Source organism: Protopterus annectens, chromosome 3.part1 (genome assembly GCF_019279795.1).
Source record: "Protopterus annectens isolate FY-2018-M chromosome 3.part1, PAN1.0, whole genome shotgun sequence".
Taxonomy (NCBI): Eukaryota; Metazoa; Chordata; order Ceratodontiformes; family Protopteridae; genus Protopterus; species Protopterus annectens.
Genome location: NC_056732.1, coordinates 1,125,075,007 through 1,125,096,276, shown reverse-complemented (window position 1 = coordinate 1,125,096,276; position 21,270 = coordinate 1,125,075,007). Strand labels below are relative to the sequence as shown.

General features: G+C 40.0%; 2 protein-coding genes across 2 annotated transcripts in view; one reads left to right on the top strand and one right to left on the bottom strand.

Annotated features, from left to right (window-relative positions):
- The window catches only part of LOC122797757 (transient receptor potential cation channel subfamily A member 1-like), a 1,751,748-nt gene that overhangs the window by 1,283,031 nt on the left and 447,447 nt on the right, over positions 1–21,270 (bottom strand). The gene's annotated exons all lie outside the window — the stretch shown is intronic.
- Positions 9,279–11,821, top strand: LOC122798833 (Golgi apparatus protein 1-like). Its single transcript, XM_044067956.1, is given in 2 exon segments — positions 9,279–10,182; positions 10,185–11,821. Coding segments are annotated over 2 exon segments (2,541 nt in total).

Sequence of the window (21,270 nt, the reverse complement as noted above, 5' to 3'; positions counted from 1 at the left end):
TATTTCTTCATCTGTCCCAGAGTGCGCATCCTACCACCCATATCAGGCACATCTCCATCACCTCCAGCTTCCTTGTGTGCTCTGCCTTTACTGCCCAGGTTTCTGTGCCACACGGTAGTACTGGTCCCACCACTGTTTTGTACACTTTATTTTTCAGCTTCTTTGGCATTCCTTTGTCATACACTACACCTGACACGCCAGCTGGCTACAGCCCTTCTGATTATAGCTTGGACCTCTTCATTCAGACTTCTCCTCTCCTCACCCACCCCTCCCAGATACTTGAAGCTGTTTACCTGTTCCACCATCTTCCCTTCTATCTCATTTCTCAGCTTCTTCTGATTTCCCCAGTTTGCTGCCATTACCACCATCTTATCTGTGCTTAGTTTCATCCCACGTGCCTTCAGATTTGCATTCCATTCTCCTATCCTTTGCTGAAGTTCTTGCTCAGAGTCTTCCTGTAATGTTATATCATCTGCATACAGCAACTTTGTTATCTGTCCTCTGTGACCTGTGTGCTAATGGAGTCAATCACCAGTGTGAGCAGCAGTGGGGTCAGAGCTGAACACTGGTACACACCCAGTCCCACTGCAATCCCCCTCTGTAAGACCAAACTATTTTCATACTTGAGTCATTGGGTCCTTGTACATAGCCTGCACTAATTCTACCAATGATTCTGGGACTTTGAACCACCACAGTACTGCCCAAATCAGCTTTAAGACTTTGTCATATGCTTTCTTTAAGACTAGGAATGACCAGTTTGGAATCCTTCCTCATCTCTAGCTTCTTCTTAGCTATCTGCCTCACTGCAAATATTGGGTCACTTGTGTTGCATCCTGATCTGAATCAGAAAGGCTCATTTCCCATCTTACTTTCTGAAACATCTCACTGCATATTTGTCACTCACACTCTCCAGAACTTCCATGCAATGTGACAGGAGTTTGATACTTCTGTACTACCCATAGTTGTAGATGTTCACTTTGTTCGTGTACACTTTCATGAGTATGCTTAATCTCCAGTCATCTAGGATATGCCTTTCTCTCCATACTGGTATGAGAACCCTCGGGGTCATTTCTCTCCTATCTCACCCAGCATCTTTATCATATCTGCTGTGACCTCACCTGAGCCTGGCTTAATTTTCCTAAGTGCTGTTCTTACTTCTTCTAAGGTGGGCTCCTCTTCTCTCATCATAGGCTGTGTCTGGGACAGTACAGCTTTTGTGGGGTTTTCTTCATTCAGAAACTGCTGAAAGCACTCTTTCCATTTGCCTTTGATGTCCTGTAGACTGGTGAGCAGGTGGTTACTGACATCCCTTATGCAGGCTATCTTCTTTATGTTTCTGTCCTTGCCTTGCAGTCTGATGTAGTTTCTTTGTGCCACCTGCTGATAAACTTTCCTGATGCTGGTAGAGTGCTTCTGATGCCCTGCTCTTTGCTACTGCAACTCCTTTGTTAGCCTCTTTGTTAGCCAATCAGTATTCCTTCCTTGCTTGGTCAGTCTTTTCTATCTCCCACTTTTTCCTGCACTCTTCCTTCCTTTAAATGACTTCCTGGACTTCTGTATTTCACCATCAGCTTTGTTTATTAACCTTATTTCCATACCTGGATCTGCCACATATCTGTTCTGTAGTCCTCACACATGCTTTTTTAAGCCCTGCTGTGGTCCTTTAAATCCACCTATTTCCTCCTCTTCCTGAGTAAATCAGTGAACTGTTGTACTTTCTCTCCAGTTAACTTTCAAGTCTTCAGTCTAGTCTTTGTTGACTGTAGATCTTCTCTGGCCACTGCTTGCAGCTGATTGTGGCAACCAGTAATTTATGCTGTATACCAGTAGTTTTACTGGGGATACTGATTTAACATCAGTGCCCTTACTAGGAGGAAGTCTACCTAAGTTGCATGTTGGCTACTATTGTGTGCAAATCACTCGTGTTTGTGATCTTGCGACTGTCTCTCTCACCACATGTTGGCTACTATTAAGCCAGCCATCCAGACATCTGGAATGGCCAATCTTTCTTTATTCCTGTTGCCCCACCCATATGGACCTAGGCAGTCTTCATATCCTGTCCCGATATGTGCCATTATCAACTACAATTTATGTTGTCCTGCTTTATCTAGTAGGTCCTACAACTGTCTGAGTGTACCCTCTGTCACAAACCTGCTGTGGAGTATAGGCTGAGATTCATAAATACTGCCTGATTGCCGTGACTCTGTCACTAATACTGATAACACTTGCTTTTGAAGCCTTTCCCTCATTACAATTCCCACACAATTTCTAGGTTGTCCTCCTCCTCCTCCTGAGTTGTAGACTCTGGATCCCAAGTGGTTTTGCTGCACTGTTCTTCTATCTTGGATCTTGAATACATAGGATGTTCAACCTCCTCCATACCATCATGTCATCCACTTCCAAGTTCCATCCTGTAAGTGAACCTACATTGAGTATAGTTAGCTCATATTTGGTAGGTTGATTGATTTTTCTAAAATGAATTTGAATGTAACTGCTTGTGATTTGTTAGCTAAGGGCTTCACCTTTATTCCTAGTAAATCAGCAGATTTGGCACAAACTTTGCTTGATTTAAAACAATGTACTAGGAAGTTAAATTTTAATGTTATGTTTCACAATGTGGAACGTGTATGTGATCCCTTTTAAAATTTCAAGTACTTTTAAACCCCTATTCACACCACATTAGAAATTTTGAAAAAGTCTGTGAATTAGACATTAGGAATTTATGTATGAATAAGAACAGAAGGTCAAATGTGAGTAACTTAAGTCATGATGAAAGTATAGAATTGGCATTTCTAAAAAAGGCTGTGGGAATAAGAATTATAAAACCAGATAATGGGGTTGGGTTGTGTTAGAAAAATATGTATTAATGTATATGTTTAGTGCTTATTAGAAGCAAAGAAGGGATTAACACATTTTTATTCTATTAATGTTATGACAAGAAAAATGAATTCATATGAAACTGCAAGAAGCTTTGAAACTGCAGTGTGCTTTCTGCAAGTTGGCCTCTGACCCTGGCAGCTGCTAGCACAGCAAAAGTTAATGTTTATGCTTTCCACAAGTGATTATCTGCTGGGTCAGGAGATTAAAGTGTAAAATAATGAGAATCTTCTACTCTATCCTGCTTGAACAATTGGCCTTGTACATGTTCCTAGATAACGCACAGCTGCAAGGAAGAAGTGATACATGAAACAAAGAGTTGGTTAGAGAAATGTATTGAGAACTGTATCTGCTATTGTGCTCGAATTAGCTTAGAACCTTGAGTGGCAACTTTCATAAAAGGACATTATAACTAACCAGGTGGCTAGCAAGGCCACGTTGTTTACCAAAATTCTTTTTTAAGCAAAATGTAGTATCAGCACCTCTGATGAATAGAATATTGTAAGCTAAAATGATGTAAAATAACTTGTGACTGTCCACATCAGTCTGGTAGGCAATGGCTAACAAGAAATACTATAAAATTGTGTACTTCCTGTTTTATTCAGACAAAATTCTGTACTTGTACATTTTTTGCCTCCTGGTGTACACTAGTAAAGTACCTGAACCTGAACCTCCTGTGTATTGAACTTTTATTACAGTATTTTTCATTTAACAGGTTGCTATCATGAATAAAAGTGATTATGTTATGAAAATGAGATCAATTTTGGAGACACAGAACTATTGTAAGAGCTTGTTAAATGAAATGAATGGTGCATGCAAAAGGATTAAAGGGTTCCTACAAGATTTATTTATTGACAGCCTAATTGACATCCATGAATTACACTTCTTAACTGTGGAGTTTCCAGTCATCCCAGTAATTTCTGGGGTCCCCTAAGCCACACAAGTGTATTGTGCAACCTCCTATGCGTCCAATTATGGATGCAAGGGGTTCAATTACCCATCCCTTGGCAAAACTGTTGGATTTGCAACTAAAATCATTATTGATTAATGAACCCCACTTGTGTGTAGACTCCTGGGACTTCCTGAGACAAATTGATAATATTGAATATGATAGTGAATATTTGTTTATTACTGTCGATGTGGTAGATTTATATACCGTTATACCCCATGAAATAGGGGTACAGTGGTTTTGTGAATATCTACATAGGAAAAATGTTCCACAAGATAAAATTAATATGTATGAACAGCTTTTGGACATAGTACTCAGAAATAATTTTATTTTATTTGAAAAAGAATACTACTTTCAAGTCCGAGGTGTGGCAACGGGCTCCTCTTGTGGGGGCCTATATGCCAATATAGTCATGTTGGAATGGGAAAATAGGTTTCTGAAGGATTCACCATTTTTTTCTTTATTGCCAATTTTATACTCATTTCCTTGATGACATCTTTATCTTTATCTTGTGGAAGCGACCGAGGGACCAACTGGAACCATTCTTAGACTACATTAATACTACTACTGCCTTCTTGAAATTTACTCATTCCATAAGTGAGGATGAGATTTCTTATATAGATGTGTTGTTAGAAAAGATTAGTGGATTTGTGGCTGAAATTTATCATAAAAAATGTATTCAAATAGTTTTCTCCATTTTAGTAGCAACCACCCATTAACACAAAAACAGGTGGTTGTGAAAGGTCAATTTGTTAGAGCAGACAATAAGGTGAGTTTATGGCAAGCTTTTATTGATGAATGTATGAATTTGAAGAACCTGTTTGCCAAAAGAGGCTACCCTGACATTTTATTAAATGAAATCATGGATGAAGTTAAGGAAAAAATGCATAATGACCACTTTTTACCAATTTTAAGGCCCAAAGTACATGATAATTCAGATACGACCGAGGTGGTTGTATCAAATAATAATAATGATGGTCTTATTACACCACAACCTGAACAAATTAGAGTGGCTTCCCCTAGGGCTGAACAAACATCTACCTTCACCTAGGATGATACCACAATATAAATGAAAAATAATTGAATTAAACATTTTGCTTAGTTTCTGGTTTCATTTAAGGGATCCAGTTCCCATCAGTCTGGGATGACATGGTTGATAGACCATGCTGCTTTGCCAAAGATGGTCTTCACCTGCCACCCATAGGCTTTCGGTTACTGGCTAAGGCACTTGCCTCCTCCATAGTGCCTTTTTTAGGCAAGGTCTCAAGAACAAAATTTCCGATGTGAAAATATCAATCACAAATAAATTAAAGGTTATACTGCTAAATGTTAGGAGTTTAAATCAGAAACTGGACTGTCTGGAAGCACTCCTCTCCCTGGAGGATGTTGATGTCTGTTCAGTCACAGAAACTTAGTTCATGGCTGCAGACAGTACCCTGGCCTTGCAAGGCTACAATGCCTTCCACACTTTCAGTCCACAAAATGAATTTGTGAGAACCAAAGGAGGAGGAGTATCTATCTTCATCAAAGATAAATACGGCTCTAGACTAGTTAGACTGGAAAACTCCATGGAGTTACCCTCCCCTCTTCAAGTCATCATTAGCTATAGGCTCCCTTTAATGAACCAAGATATACAGGCTGATTATTTGGACCTACTAGAGTCAATCAAATTACAACCAAACACTCTAGTCATGGGCGATTTTAACTATCCCTTCATTGACTGGAATATTATACAAGTACCAACATGCTCGCATGCTAACACTAATGCCCTGGAACAAATAGTAAGCAATGCCACAAGGGGCTCAAATATTCTCAACCTGGTCCTCACCAATACCTCTGAACTGTATAGATTTTCACAGAATTTTTAGATTTTCACCTCATATTTTTGGACTGTTACTCATAAAATTGTGGTTTACTGACAAATTATTGCCAAATCTTTGAGGACTGAAGTCAGAAAATAATGGCAGACATTTGAGATTCAGACTTTATACACTTCAGAAAATTCATGCTAATATAAAACCTGTTATTCTACCAACTTTCTAAGTTTGTAAGAGCAATATTTCAAAATTGTCCCTATTCTTGGGCCTTTTCCCCCCTAATTATTTATGGCTTTGTCCTTATTTCTTACTCTAACAGGTTGAGAGCTATGGGTGACCATTGCACAACCACAAGTATAGGACCCTCACTGGTTAAATCTGGTCACAAGTCAGTCACATTTGAAATAGCTATAACACCTGAGGCCCTCTTAGGTGAAATCAGGCAAAAACATTTCACCAAAGCTAATTATACCCTCCTAAGGGATGGCATAAATAATCTCCAAGCTCCTCTTCCCACAGATGGCATTGATAACTGCACTGAGGTATACACATATGCCATGTGCAAACACTTATACAAATGTATTGACACAGCTGTGCCTGATAGGATCAAAACAAGATCCTCAAGAAAAAACAAGCCTCCCTGTGGACATCTAGTATTAGTAAGTTATACAACAAGAGGAAAATGTTGCTTTCTAAGAATAAAAAAGAGTCCCCAACACTGAAAAACACCCTCCTCTGCTTGAAGAAACAAATATGACAACTTGTAAAATCCTCTAAGGGCAACCTCAAAAAAATTTAGTAACCATAGCTAAGAATAACCATATGGCATTCTTCAGCTATATCCATAACCTTAAAGGTAGGACTCAGACTTGTGCTGAACTCAGTGTGGATGGCATCACACACACTGATTCTGTGAAAAAAGCTAACCTATTAGCTGGCAGGTTTGATGAAAATGTCACCCCCACCCCATCCCCTCCAAACATTCCACAAAGCATTCCCTCTACATCTCCCCCACCTTGCTTCTCCAAACAGCAAGTCGCCAATGACCAAAAACACAGCATCTGTGGGACTGAATGGCATCTCAGGTTGCATTTTAAATAGTCTAAAGCATGAGGTAGCAACTCCATTAGGTACTCTTTCAACCACAGCCTGAGAACTGGTTTCATCCCTGCTGAATGGAAAATAGCAACGGTCACCTCCCTTCATAAAGGGGTTACAGCAACCGACCCTGGGAACTAAAAACCCATAAACTTAACAAGCCTTATCTATAAGGCCATGGAACAGATCATCATGGACCTTATAATTAAGAAAATAGTTGATCTCCAAATCCTTGATCCAATACAGTTTGGTTTTGTGAAAGGCAGGTCATGTCTGTTAATCCTGATGGACTTCTTCAAAAATGTTACCAGAGCCATAGACGAAGGCAAATCTGTGCATACATCCTACCGTGACTTAGCCAAAACTTTTAACACAATCCCACATTCAGATATCACTGGCAACCTCTCCCAGTTGAATATCAACCCTTATGTCATCAGGTGGGTTGCTAACTGACTCACCAACAGATCACACTCAGGCAAAGTCGGGGACTTTACCTCAACCAGCAGACCTGACACCAGTGGGGTTCTACAGGGGTCAGTGCCGGGCCCCCTATTGTTTGGAATATATTTCTCAAAAGTTCAGGCCAAAACAAAGAAGCTGTTGCTGACTAAGTTTGCTGATAACTACAAATTAGTTATAATCATGAAATCCCCAAAGAATGTCAATATACTTCAGGATGGATTTACACAAACCAATGATTGGTACCAAAGCCATGAACTCAAACTCAGTGCTAAAAAATGCATTATCATCCCCTTCTGTAAAAACGATATCCCTGCAGGCTATCATATAAATAATAATACCCTAAGTAGTAATTCAGTAGTGAGAGACTTGGGAATGCAAGTTGACTGTAGCCTAAATTTGACCACCATGTGTCTACTTTGGTAAGGAACGCATTCTACATTGTTCACCTCATTAGCAAAGGTATTGCCTCAAGAGTGAAAGAGGTCATAACACCCCTCCACTCGACCCTCATCAGGCCAATAATTGAGTGCAATGCTCCCTTTAGTATGTACCTTATCAGGCCCCTGCAGCAACTTGAGAGACCTCAGAGATTTCTAACCAAGAAAATTCAGGGTCTCCAGCAGATGTCATACATTGACAGACTGAAGTCATTGTCACTGTACTCAGTAGTATGCAGACTACTTGTGCCTGGCCTACAGACCAATCTCAGACCCAAACCTAATGTAAATGCTGCACATCCGCAAGTCAAATGGAACAATGGTCATCTGCTCCAAGGACCTTAACCTGTCCAGTGACATAAATAGGATCTGCTGGACAGATACATATATCTCTGAGAGGCTGACACTCCTCTGGAATAGGCTTCCAGCTCACATCAAACAAAGACCCTCTATGATCTTGTTTAAGCGTAGCCTGGATGACTGGATGGGAAACCATAAATTCCTGCCAGGGATTTCACCTATGATCCTCCTAGATATGGGCAGTCACTGCTAAGTAAGATCTCAAGTTTAGGCAAGATCATTTATACTTGGTTCCTCTAGTATTATATTGGGCACACATAGCTAGGCTTATAAAGACATTTGGATCAATAGCCCAGTAACCACCTATACACCATGGGTCCCTGGCATAGGTCAGGGTCTTCAACCCACTTATCACAGTAGATCCCTGCCATGGTGTGAAGTTTGTGATCTACTGTCTTGATGATACTCCACACCACAGTAGATTCCCAAAGAAATCAGTGTATACAACTCTTCCTCCTATAGGGCATCATGCAGAGTCTGTGCTCCATCCATTGGTGAGTTTAAGATTTTATTTTTTTATTTTATTTTACATTTGTTTACCGGGAAAGTCCAACTGGACACAGATCCGTTTTCAGCGGAGGCCCAGGGAGAAAAGCTCCACAAATATTACATTACATTATATTGGTTAACATTACCATTTATACAAAACATTAGTTAACATTAGCATGATATAAGACAGTATTCATGCAGACAGTTACACAGTTAGTTACATTACAACAGTAATATTTGCAAGGTACAGGATATTTTGACTCAGAGTACAGTATGTTGGTTGAATACAGATAAAAACAGTAGTTTGATATGAGTTTTATTAGAGTATCTGCTAAAATTTGTGCAAAAAGGGGTAAGACAGTAGAGAATAATTTGTTTTACAGCTTTGTGTCACTAAGCTATTAGTGGTTGAGAACAATGGTGTTTATTTGAGTGAGTATTAATAGTAGTAAGTGAGTAAGATGGACACACTCACCATGTTATTTGTAGGTGGGAAGGACCCCAGAGACAGACATGGAGATCATGCAAACTCCAAACAGATATTGTCTGGAGGTCATGACTGAATCTTGTACCATGTACATGGGAGGCAAAGACCTTAACCATTACTCCAACTGGTCTCTCTTAAAAAAAGTGGAGAGGGTGTCTCTCAAAGATGGCTCCGTGTGGACGTGTTCCGGTGTTGTGTTGTTAACTATTTTGCTGTTAATTTTTGATTGTTGGGTGCTTGAATTGGCTCAGTCAGAGAACTCTCATTTGTGCAGTGAGATGGATGTAGGGAAAGTAAATTGAATGGAACCTGCCTTGCCTGCCCGTCGTCCTTCTACTTGGAAACTGGCAGATGAGGAGGCCTGCCGGGAGGACGTGATCCGCATCTGCCTGAAACACACCTGGAGCAACAACCTGGTTGTTCTGGAGTGTTTTCAGGATATCAAATAGGCTGACAATGAGATCTCTTCTGACTGCAATCATTTACTGTGGAACTACAAGTATAACTTGACTACTGATCCGAAGTTTGAAGCAGTGGCAGCAGATGTTTGCAAGTCAACTATAGCAGAGATAAAAAAATGTGCTGATGAAGAACGTGGCAAAGGATGTTTAGTCTCCTGTCTTGTGGATCATAGGGCCAACATCACTGAATATCAGTGTTATCAGTACATCACCAAAATGACTGCAATTATTTATAGTGATTACAGACTGATTTGTGGCTTCCTAGAAACCTGTAAGGCAGACATTAACAGACTGCAATGTGGGAGCATACGAGCGACAGACAAGGATGTCCACTCTCAAGGAGAAGTTGTGGCTTGTCTGGAGAAAGCCTTGGTAAAAGAAGCAGAACAACAAACACCTCAGTACCAGATCACTGAAGACTGTAAGAAATCCATGCTTTGTGTAGCAGAACTTTCATCAGATGATTTTCATTTGGACAGATACTTGTATTTCTCTTGCCGAGAAGACCGTGAGCGGTTTTGTGAAAATACACAAGCGGGGGAAGGAGGAGTGTACAAGTGCTTGTTTAACCACAAGTTTGAAGACTCCATGAGTGAAAGATGCCGTGAGGCATTAACTACTCGGCAGAAACTCATTGCACAAGACTACAAGGTTAGCTATTCATTAGCTAAAGCCTGTCACTCTGATTTAAGGAAGTATCATTGTAATGTAGAAAACCTTCCCCGGGCTCGGGAAGCAAGGCTGTCACACTTCTGTTGTGCCTTGAGTCAGCAATGCATAGAGGTCGGCAGGTGAGCAGTGAATGCCAAGGTGAAATGCTAGACTACTGCCGTATGCTAATGGAAGATTTCTCATTAAGTCCGTAGATCATATTGAACTGTCGGTGAGAAATTGAACATCATTGCTCAGGCCTTCACAGGAAGGGACCTACACTTCACTGTCTCATGAGAGTCACACGAGCAGAGAAGACCAACATTGGTGTGAGCTGTCAGCAGGCATTACAAACTCTAATCCAGGAAGCAGATCCAGGTGGAGATTATCGCATTGATCGAGCTTTAAATGAAGCCTGTGAGTCTGTCATTCAGACAGCCTGCAAGCACATTCGAAGTGGAGACCCCATGATCTTATCATGCCTCATGGAGCATTTGTATACAGAAAAGATGGTGGAAGACTGTGAGCATTGGCTGCTAGAACTGCAGTATTTAATTTCTTGTGATTGGAAATTGGATCCAAATCTGTACCACAAGTGCCAGGGTGATGCATTCCGGCTGTGCCATGCCCAAGGCTGGAATGAGACAAATGAAATGGTCATGCCTTCAGGTGCTATCTTTTCTTGCTTATATCGGCATGCATACTGTACAGAAGATCAGGGAAGAAGGTTGTCTAGTGACTGTAAGTCTGAAGTGCAGCGAATTCTACATCAGAGGGCATTGGACATTAAACTGGAACCTGGCCTGCAGGAGAAGTGTCTGGTTGACCTTGGGAAATGGTGCAATGAGAAAACCGAGGCAGGACAGGAACTTGAATGCCTTCAGGATCATCTTGAAGACCTCCTAGTTGTCTGTCGAGAAGTAGTGGGAAATCTGACTGAACTAGAGTCTGAGGCTATTCAAATTGAGGCCTTACTGATGAGAGCATGCGAGCCAGTCATTCAAGCCCACTGCCATGAGGTGGCAGATAATCAGATAGGCTCTGGAGACCTAATGGAGTGCCTCATCGGTAACAAGTAACAGAAGGAGATGAATGAGAAATGTGCAAGTGGAATCACTCACTTTCAGCTGGCTCAGATGAAAGATTTTCGATTCTCTTACAAGTTTAAGATGGCCTGCAAAGAGGATGTGCTAAGTCTATGCCCCAATATTAAAAAAAAGGCAGATGTTGTTCTCTGTCTCAGTACCACAGTCCGGAATGACACACTTCAAGAAGGCACTCACAGAGTTTCAGTGAAATGTCGTAAACAACTCTGTGTGGAAGAGCTGATAATGACAGAAGATATTTGTTTGGAACCTGATCTATATGATGCTTGTAAAACTGACATTGGGAAATTCTGTCAGGGTGTACCATTTGGAAATGCACAGATTGCAGAATGCCTAAAGGAAAATAAGAAACAGCTGACCTCCTGCTGCCATCAAAATGTATTTAAGCTTCAGAAAGTTGAAATGATGGATCCTGAACTTGACTGTGCACTTATGAGGGTTTGCAAACAAATGATCAAGAGGTTCTGTCCTGAGTCAGATTCCAAAAATATGCTTCTGTGCTTGAAGCAAAACAAAAATAGTGAGATGATGGATCCAAAATGCAAACAAATGATCACAAAACGTCAGATAACACAGAACACAGGTATATGTGGTATTAGAATTAGGTTTGTGAACTGTGCAAAATAGATTAGTTGCTTTACTTTGACAAGTTTTTCTGCTACTCAGTTCGTTACTTTTAGAATTGGTTACATTTTTAGAGGGGTTGCTGAAAATGTTAATGGTATTCTCACTGTGGTGCATATTTGTTGTATTATTGGATGAAATATCAAAATATTTAACATTTGACTTTTGCAGGTCTTTCTAGAAACAAAAGAAAAGTGCTGTTTAGTTACCACCATAGGCGAACTTCAGTAGTAACTTGTAGCAACTGGATTCAGATATTCCAACTTCGTAAAGAAATATGTTCTAGCTTATGCTTCAGTTTTACTGTTCCTGTTGTGCCTGAGGATATTTTCTGTTTATCTGTGATTTGCTACCCCTCCATGCTGGAGGCCACTATGCTACTGCTTCTCCAGTAATTACCCCCTTAACTTCACTTCTTTCCCTGTAGCAGATCCCAACAGATAATACCTAGTATCATAAAGACTATTCTAGATGATTAGAGTCTGCAGTGATGTAGGCCTCATCATTTGCACTAGTTATGCTGTTTGAGGGTGGCCTAATGGTTAAGGTGTTTGCTTTGCAAGCACAAGGTGCAGGGTTTGAGTCTCACAAGGGATACATGGCTAGGCTTAAAATGGCTCGCAAGGGCAGTTAGCTTAGTACTAATCTATGAACCTATAAAGTGGGATAAAAATATCATTATCTGAAAACACATTGAGCCTGCATTTCTTTCAATTTATTCAGAGACATTTCAAGATAATTTAGTATTGTGACCATCAACATTTTTTTCAATATGCACCCTCAGGCTGCACACTGTTTCTTGAAGTTAGTTATTCCCTGGGTAAATTTGAGAGTACTCTCCCAGTCATCCAATTTCCATTTGAAAGATGCTGATGTACTGTACTGGTTAATCTATATGGGCAGTTTATACCAGAGATGGGATGGGCACTGAATAATGAATCTCCTTCTCTCTCTCTTTCTCTCTCTCTCTCTCCATTTTTACAATGTTCTATTTATCTTATGATGAAAACATAGAGCCTTGGTTCTAGTGTTTGTTAAGCTATTAGACTTGCAGAGATATATATGAAGGACAGAAAGATCTCTAATGACACAGTAGGAGACACACAGATCGCTCCTCGTGAGTCTGTAAGATAAGACTTCTAGCCTCTCATGGTATCTCATGGTCTTTAAGCCTGATATCTACATGGTTAGGAACTTCTGGGGCGCCTTTAGGTATCTGATATGTTAAGTATGATGCATCCTGAAGTAGATGACTATAGGAGAATGATGACAGCTTCAGACTTAGATGATATATGCTTCTCTATTATGTGATAAGTAGAAGGATTACTTCTTTTTACTACAGTTACCACATGACAATTAAAGAAAAAAGAACTATCAACCCATGTACCTAGATCGCTTACTATATTTTGTTTAGTAGTGAAGTAGTTTCCATACTTTATGTTGATGGTAGTAATCATTTGTGAAATTAAATAATACTATACTTTTTCATGTATAATTTGAGCTCATTTTCAGTGCACCAGCTGTTAATGTTCTTTGTGAATGGTACAGGTATTAGACAGGATCTTGACAATACTACCTAGTCTGCAGACTTAGCTAAACACATGCCCTGGCTCTCTGTTTGTAGATCAGAAAATTAAATGCTGAAAAGGTGGGGTCCAATTATGAAGCCCTGAGAGAAACTGATGGTTACTTTCATAATGTCATATGAGTCACCTGCCACTCAAACTATATGCATTCTATCTTTTAACCAGTTTTTATCCATCTTACACTGCCAACAGCCTCTGTGACTCTCTTAAAGTTGTTAACTAGACTTATTAGGCAGGATTTCCCTTTGATGAAACTGAAATGAGGGACAAGCATAATGAAATTTTTGACATATTAATTAATGAAATCAGTCATGATACACTCCATATCTTTGTGGACCAGGCTCATAAGGCCGGTGAGTCCACAGTTAATGCTGCCCAATGTAGGCACACCCTTGTAGAGGGGCATTATCACTGCCATGCACCAAAATTCAGGAACAAATCCTGTGGCTAACCTTAGGTTAAACAATTTGAAAAAAGGTTTGGTGAGGGCATGTGTGTTGCTATTTATTAAACATCCAGGTATAGTGTCATGTCACATGGGATAGCATTTTTGATATTTGACAATACCTTCAAGCATACTCCTTGGAGATAATGGTGGGTATCAAGGATAATTGGATATTCTGAGTTTTGACAAATATTTCATTAGTGAAATTTGCACAAAACTAGTTTGCATATTCATAGGTTCAGGTTCATAGCTTCATAGGTAGGTACTAGGCTATTGGTCCTAGGGCCTATATAAGCCTAGCCAAAAATGTGCCCTGGCTTTCGACACCCAAGGAAATTATTTTCCTGTGCCCCTGTCAAGCAGAGCCACAGAAGTGATCCCCGGGGTGAATTTCCTATCTCCCATCCAATCATCAAGATTTTTCTTGAAGAGTGCTAATGAGGAGCTTTGTTTGATATAGATAGGTAGTTTGTTCCAGAGTATGGGAAGTCTCTGGGACAGGAATCTATCCCTCCAAAATGTTCTGTTTATTGTGGTGACAAGATTTAGGTCCCTAGACCATCTAGCTTGGAGGGAATTGGGATTTCTTTAAGTGCAGCATGTCCAACAGCTTTGGGTTTAACATAGCTTTGTATGTTAGGCAGAGATCACCTCTGAGTAGGCGATATGTGACAGAGTAAAGCTGGAGTTTTTTGAGACAGTCTGCATAGGCCATCTGTTTGAGGCTGGTAATCCTCTTTGTGAGGTATTTCTGTGGCCTTTCTAGTTGTTGTAGATGTGAGGTACATACCAAAAGGGGCATTGTACTCTGTAATGGGTTTAATGAGTGACGAGTAGAGGGGAACAATGACTTTTTTTTTTTCTGGATGAAAAACCTTTTGTGATGAGGTGTGCCATGTAGAAGGATTTCCTGACTACTGTGGCAATGTGATTATCAAAGGAGAGACTACTGTCCACCTGTGGTCCAAGGTCTCTTATCGCACTTTTGGTGTTAAGTATACTACCGCCTATGTTGTAGTTCATGGGTACAGAGATTTTATCAAAGGGGGTGACAGTGCACTTTTTGGCACTGAGCTTGAGACTATGGCTTTGACACCAGGCTTAGTGAGGCCCTTTTGTAGGATGTCCATATCATTAGGAGTTTCAATTATGGCTCCTAGTTTGCAGTCATCTGCGAACTCCGTAAACCAAAGACCTTCGGTGTTAGTCTGTACTTCAGAGAAGTAGATACCAAACAGGAGAGGACTCAGGACTGAACCCTGTGTTACTCCACTTGTCACTGGTCTGAAGTCAGATTTGGAGGCTGCTACTTTCACAGTGTGGGTTCTGTCAGTGAGCCAGTTGGCAACCCATCTTGTGACATAGGGATTTACACCTAGTTTAGTGAGTTTTTCTATAACTCCAGAGTGGGGGATGGTGTCAAAAGCCTTGGCATGATCTAGATAGGCTGTGTGAACCACCTTACCCTTGTATACAGCTTTGGTGACTGCTTCAAAGAAGTCTATCAGGTTTAGGAGACATGATCTGCCTTTTACAAACCCAAACTGGGTGGGGTTGAGAGTTTGGAGATTACCAATGTCTTTGTTTATAAGTTCCATGATGATACATTCCATGGCCTTGCAGACCATGCTCGTCAGGCTAATGGGTGGTAGTTTATGGGATCATTTGCACCGGGACTCCATGCACTCAACATTCTGACTACACAACAAAGTAAGAGTGCGTACAAAGATTTACAATTTTGTGTAGCTGTTTTTATAAATAGCAAATGACTTTGCTATGCATTTTGAATGTCCACCAGCTCTGCTCAGTGGGGCAAAATGTTTCTGAACAGGGACCTGGTTTACATGCCTACCAGTTGTTTTGATAGCAGTGCAAGCCACACTTTCTAAATCTACAATGTTGATCTTTTTTTGAATTAGTATCAGGTACAAGATGTTAAATTTGTATTGGATGAACTTTTGCAATTACATGCAGGACAGGATGGAATGCATATAGATAAATATAACATAGAAGTACAAAGTAATTTAATGAAGTTGCTTAACTCTGCTATTTAGAATTCAACAAAATTAACAAAAGAAGGTATGAGTATTGTAATGATAGGGAGAAATAGGTTAGCACAAAATAATCCAGAAACCAAATGTAGACTTTAAACCAAATAGTCCACAGCCACCCAACGCCATTCCACAAAAATCGAAATTCAGTAATCCATTCCTTCAAACTGGGAAAATAAACAGATCTGATAAGTAGAAAAATGAAACCAGTTTTATTTATATACACTTCCAATAATGCCCAAAACAATATGAACACAGTAAAACAAACAGGAGCTTTTGTCCTTTCCAATATCAGAACTTTTTCCAGTTCAAATAATTACACCACAATGCATTGCTTTAAATATCTAATCTTAGATACTACACTTGCTCTTAATTGATTAATTAAATAAAAAAAATTATACCATCTCCTCATAATAGTATTTTAAGCTTTTTTCCTAACATTGTTCCTAAAAGTTGTAAAAAAACAATAACACATATAAATACATCATATATATATATATATATATATATATATATATATATATATATATATATATATGTTTGTGTATGAATATATACAAAAAAATCCATACAAATAACTACATTTAAGTATGCACAAACATACATACGCTTATTTTTGAAAAAATAAATAAATCAATTTAAATACACAACATACATATATTACAAACACAAATATATATAGAAATTATCTAAAAAAAAATCTTAAAAACAGTTATTTTGTATAAGGGTTGACCACCCTTTAATCAATTTAATAAATAAGAAGCTTTGATTTTAAGAAACAAATTAAAGGGATATAGTCATTCAGGCCACCCGGTCCAGTTGCATTTGTTTTTAATTGCCATTTGGCTTCTTTGCATTCTAATCTAATCTTGAATGGACTTACCCTTGGATCTTTCTCTATAACAGTGATAATAAAAACCTAAAACCATGACCATCATTATTTTTTTCTATGTGCCTCCAAAGGGCATTGGACTGATTCTTATTTTTTATATCCCTAATCTCTTTTAAATGCCTCTCCATTTTTCCAATATAAAATCATAGGATCATAGGATCACAGGAGGTTAATAGGCTAACAGCCCCAGGGCCCTTACAAGCCTAGCCAAGTCCAACCCGTGTTCCCAAGGGTGTCTGTTTCAAGCAGATACTACAATTAGCACCTATTGCCCCAGTCCAAGAGGGACACAGGTGGAACTCTGAGCTGAATTTCTGGTTATACATCCAATCGTCCAAACTGCACTTAAATAAGGCTAACATGGGGCTTTGCTTAACATGGATAGGAAGCTTGTTCCAAAGGCGGGCAACCTCTGTGAGACAAATCTGTCTCTCCGGCAAGTTCTGTTGATGTCACATACCAGGTTAAGGTCCTTTGACCAAGTGACCTGTGTGCCATTTGACTTACAAATGTGCAGCATTTCCATCAAAGCTGGGTCAGAGATTGCTTTATGTGCAAGACACAGGTCAGTTCTGAGCAGTCTTTATGACACAGAGTAAAGTGACAAAGATTTCAGTCTATCTGCATAAGAAAGATCTTGAAGACTCTGATTTTTTTTGTAAGGTACCTTTGTGGTCTCTCCAATAGCTGCAGGTTTTTGGAAAGAAACAGTCCAAAGGGAGAGTTGTACTCTATTACTGACCTTATGAGGGAAGGGTACAGAGGTGTTATAACCTCTTTTTTTCCTGGAAGCAAAGTCCTTACTTATGAGATGAGCAGGATAAAATTCCCTTCTTACCACTGTGCAGACATGGTGATTGAAGTTAAGGTTGCTGTCAACCTGTATGCCCAGATCTCTCACCACTGACTGTGTGCTTAGGGTATTGTTATTGATGTAGTAGTTTGCAGGAACATCACTCTTGCTGAAACAGATGATAATGCATTTTTTTGCATTAAGTTTAAAACCACGACTTTGGCACCAGTCATTAGTTTGTGTAAGACCTTCTTGCTTGATGTTGACATAACAAGTGATTTTAATTATTACTCCCAGTTTGCAGTCATCAGCAAATTTTGTCTGCCACAGTCCTTTAGTTTTAGCCTGTATTTTAGAGATGTAGATTTCAAACAGCAGGGGTCCCAGAACCAATTCCTGTTGAACATCACTGGTTATGGGTCTGCTGGAGGAAGTGACGTCCCCTATTTTCACCATATGAGTTCTATCGGTGAGCTAGTTTGCAACCCACCTGACAATAGATGTGTTGATACCCAGTTAATTTCTCAAATCTTTTTGGTTTCTAATGCCATTATGGGAATGGACCCCATTACTAAGTCAAAGTATGATTAAAGTTCATGAAATTAGCATTGTTTCAATCTTTGATGTCAGCCAAAAGTGCTCTTTGCAGCACTTGCAATGCAACTCCTTCTGCAATTCATATAGAGTTACATGTATTGGTAACATATCTAAATACAATTGTAGATTCTTTTTTATAAGATCCATTGCTCCTACTACTATTGGAACTATCTGGATATCTTTCTTCTACATTGCTCTAGTTTCTGCCTGAAAATCATAGTATTTTATGACTTTGTGTCTCTCTGTACACAAGACACTGTAATCAATGGGTGTTGTGATTTCAATGATCAATGCTACTTTTGTCTTCTTTTCATGGACCACTATATCTGGTTTCCTTGCATCTATTTTTTGAACTGTTGGCAATAGATGAGCCCATGTAATGTAGACTTCATCATTTTCTGTGATGCTTTGTGGCTTATGTTTCCAGTGTTTTTCAGCTACTTTAGTATTATAATGTTTGCACAATCCCCAGTGTAACAGTCTTGCCACATTATTATGCCTTTCAGTACACAGTCCTTCTGCCAGTTGTATATCACGGTTTACTATCAACATCTCAAAATTCACAAAAAAGGGTACTAAATACCAAAGTCTTTAACCGAAACTACACCTACCCCAACAGCCTTATTATCGAAAAACAGCTGTTCATGCCGAAAATGTTGACAATGACATTTTACGGCATTAACAACGCCACCCTTACCTCAACTCCCTAATCCCTACACCTTTCTTCCCGTGTATGCAGGGGGGCAAGCCCCCCTGCACCCTCCACACCCCCCTAACTATTCCAACTCCGAGATAGCACTACAGTGAGGAAAGGGATGAATTTCCCTAACCGCACTGTACCGCGATCTCTTTACATGAGCGAACATTATATTTGCGAATGCACAGTCCATTCGCAATTATACCATTTGCTCATGTAAACTGCTGAAATATGAAGCATTCGAACATCTGTTGTTCGAATACTTAATAGCCGTGCAATTGCACACAACATTTCAATAGGAAACCATATATCACAACCAGTAACAAGGTATGCGAGTGTTTCCAATTCTGTTTTACAGAACCTACATTTGCCTGTTTCTCCCACATGTTCAGTGGTCTTTGTGAACAAAAGTGTACTTAGCCCACTATCTTGGACCACCAATATTAACCTTTCATCTTTTGGTTAGAATTCACCTCTCCATAACCATCCCTACGTTCACCCAAATGGGTGAGTTTATCAATGATGTCTGCATGGGGGATTGTATCAAAGGCCTTGGCTAAGTCTATGTAGGCCATATGGGCCGATTTGCCCTCGTCTAGGGCTTTGGTGACTGTCTTGAAGAAGTCCACCACATTTAACAGGCACGATCTCCCCTTGACAAAGCCAAACCAGGTGGATTGAGCATTTGGCGATTTCCTATATCTTTGTTAATAAGGTCCATGATGATTTATTGCATGGCCTTACAGATAAGGCTGGTTAGGCTAATAGGTCTATAGTTTCCAAGGTCCGTGGATGCACCCCCTGTTGTGCAAAGGGATGATGGTAGCTATTTTCCATTACACTGGGATGAAGCCAGTGCTTATGCTGTGATTGAAAAACATGCTCAGTGGTGATGCTAATTCCTATTTAACCCATGTAGAACACAGCCTGGGATGTTGTCTGGTCCTATAGAGGTCACTTAAGACCTGCTCCTCAGAGATTCTAGGCAGGGGACAGGTGTCTGGGAAGCTTTGGGGTACATGTGGCAGAGACAGGGGAGTGAAGTTTTCACTGAACCTGTCAGCCAGCAGGTTTGCTCTAGCACAGGTTCTATATATGTAGTATCATTAACTACGAGATCATCGCAAATCTGGGCCTTACCGTTGACGATACATATCTAACTAAGGAATGCCTTGTGGTTATGCTTAGTTAGGGAAGCTAATTTGGATTTGTAGTTAGCTTTGGAGGACTTCACTAGGAGTCTTATATTCTTGTTTAAGTTGAGGAGGGAGTGTTTCCAGTTTTGAGATAGTTCCTTCCTGCTCTTAGATAGCAATTTCTTTCTCCTACTGTATAGCCTATTAACTTCAATTGTCCACCAGGCAGGTTTACTTTTCCTTGAAAATCCTGCTTTGGTACTGTCAAGTATGGTGGAGTCAATACAATTGTACAGGTGCTTGTATAAAGCATTGGTGTATAACTCAGCATAGGTGTCTATTTCATCAGTGGGGGGAGGAGCTATGAAGCTATTTATGCCATCTTGTAAGAGGTTGTGAATGGCCTTAGAGAGGTTTTTTAGTCTAGTTGTTGTGGGGAGGGGAGGGTCTTGTGTTATAGTTACTCCTAACGAGACTGATTTGTGGTTAGATCTCACCAGGGATGGCCACACAAGGGGGTGGTGCAGTGGTCTCTCATGTTGGTGAGCACCAAGTCGAGGATATTTTAACCCCTTATGGATGTGTCAACCAGCTGGTCCAGGGCATTGGAGTTAAAGTCCAGGAACCTTTGGGCAAGTGAGATGGAACACGTATAATTTATCCAGTCTATGGACGCGTAATTAAAGGAACCAGGGTGTTTGGTTGTATCTTCATTGACTCAAGTAGATCCAAGTAGGCGGAATGGATGTCCTGATTCATGAAGGAGATCCTACAGCTGGCAATGACCTAAGGGAGGGGGGGGTCTTATCTATAGTCAATCACACCTGAAGTAATTCAAGAGAATCATGCTGTTTAACCAATCTAGAGGTGTACTTATCTTTAATGAATATTGATACACTACCTCCTTTAGTTCTCACGCCTTACGATTGTGGTCTAAATGTGTGGAAGGAAATGTAACCTGGTATAGCTGAGGTGCTGTCCGCAGCCTTAAACCAGGTCGCACAAATGTTATCATCTTCCATGGTGAAGACTGTTTCCAGTGAGTGCAGTTTCTGGTCTAGACTCCTAGCATTTGGCAGCATAATCATGAGGTTGTTTTTAGAGGATATTTTTACGTTGGGAATTTTGTTCTTGTGACATCCCCTAAAAAGGCACTAAGGGGGTAGCAAGAGCCTTAGCCAGTAACCAAAATCCCAGGAATGACAGATGAAGACCATCTCTGGCAAAACATCGAAGTCTGTTGACCATGTCATCC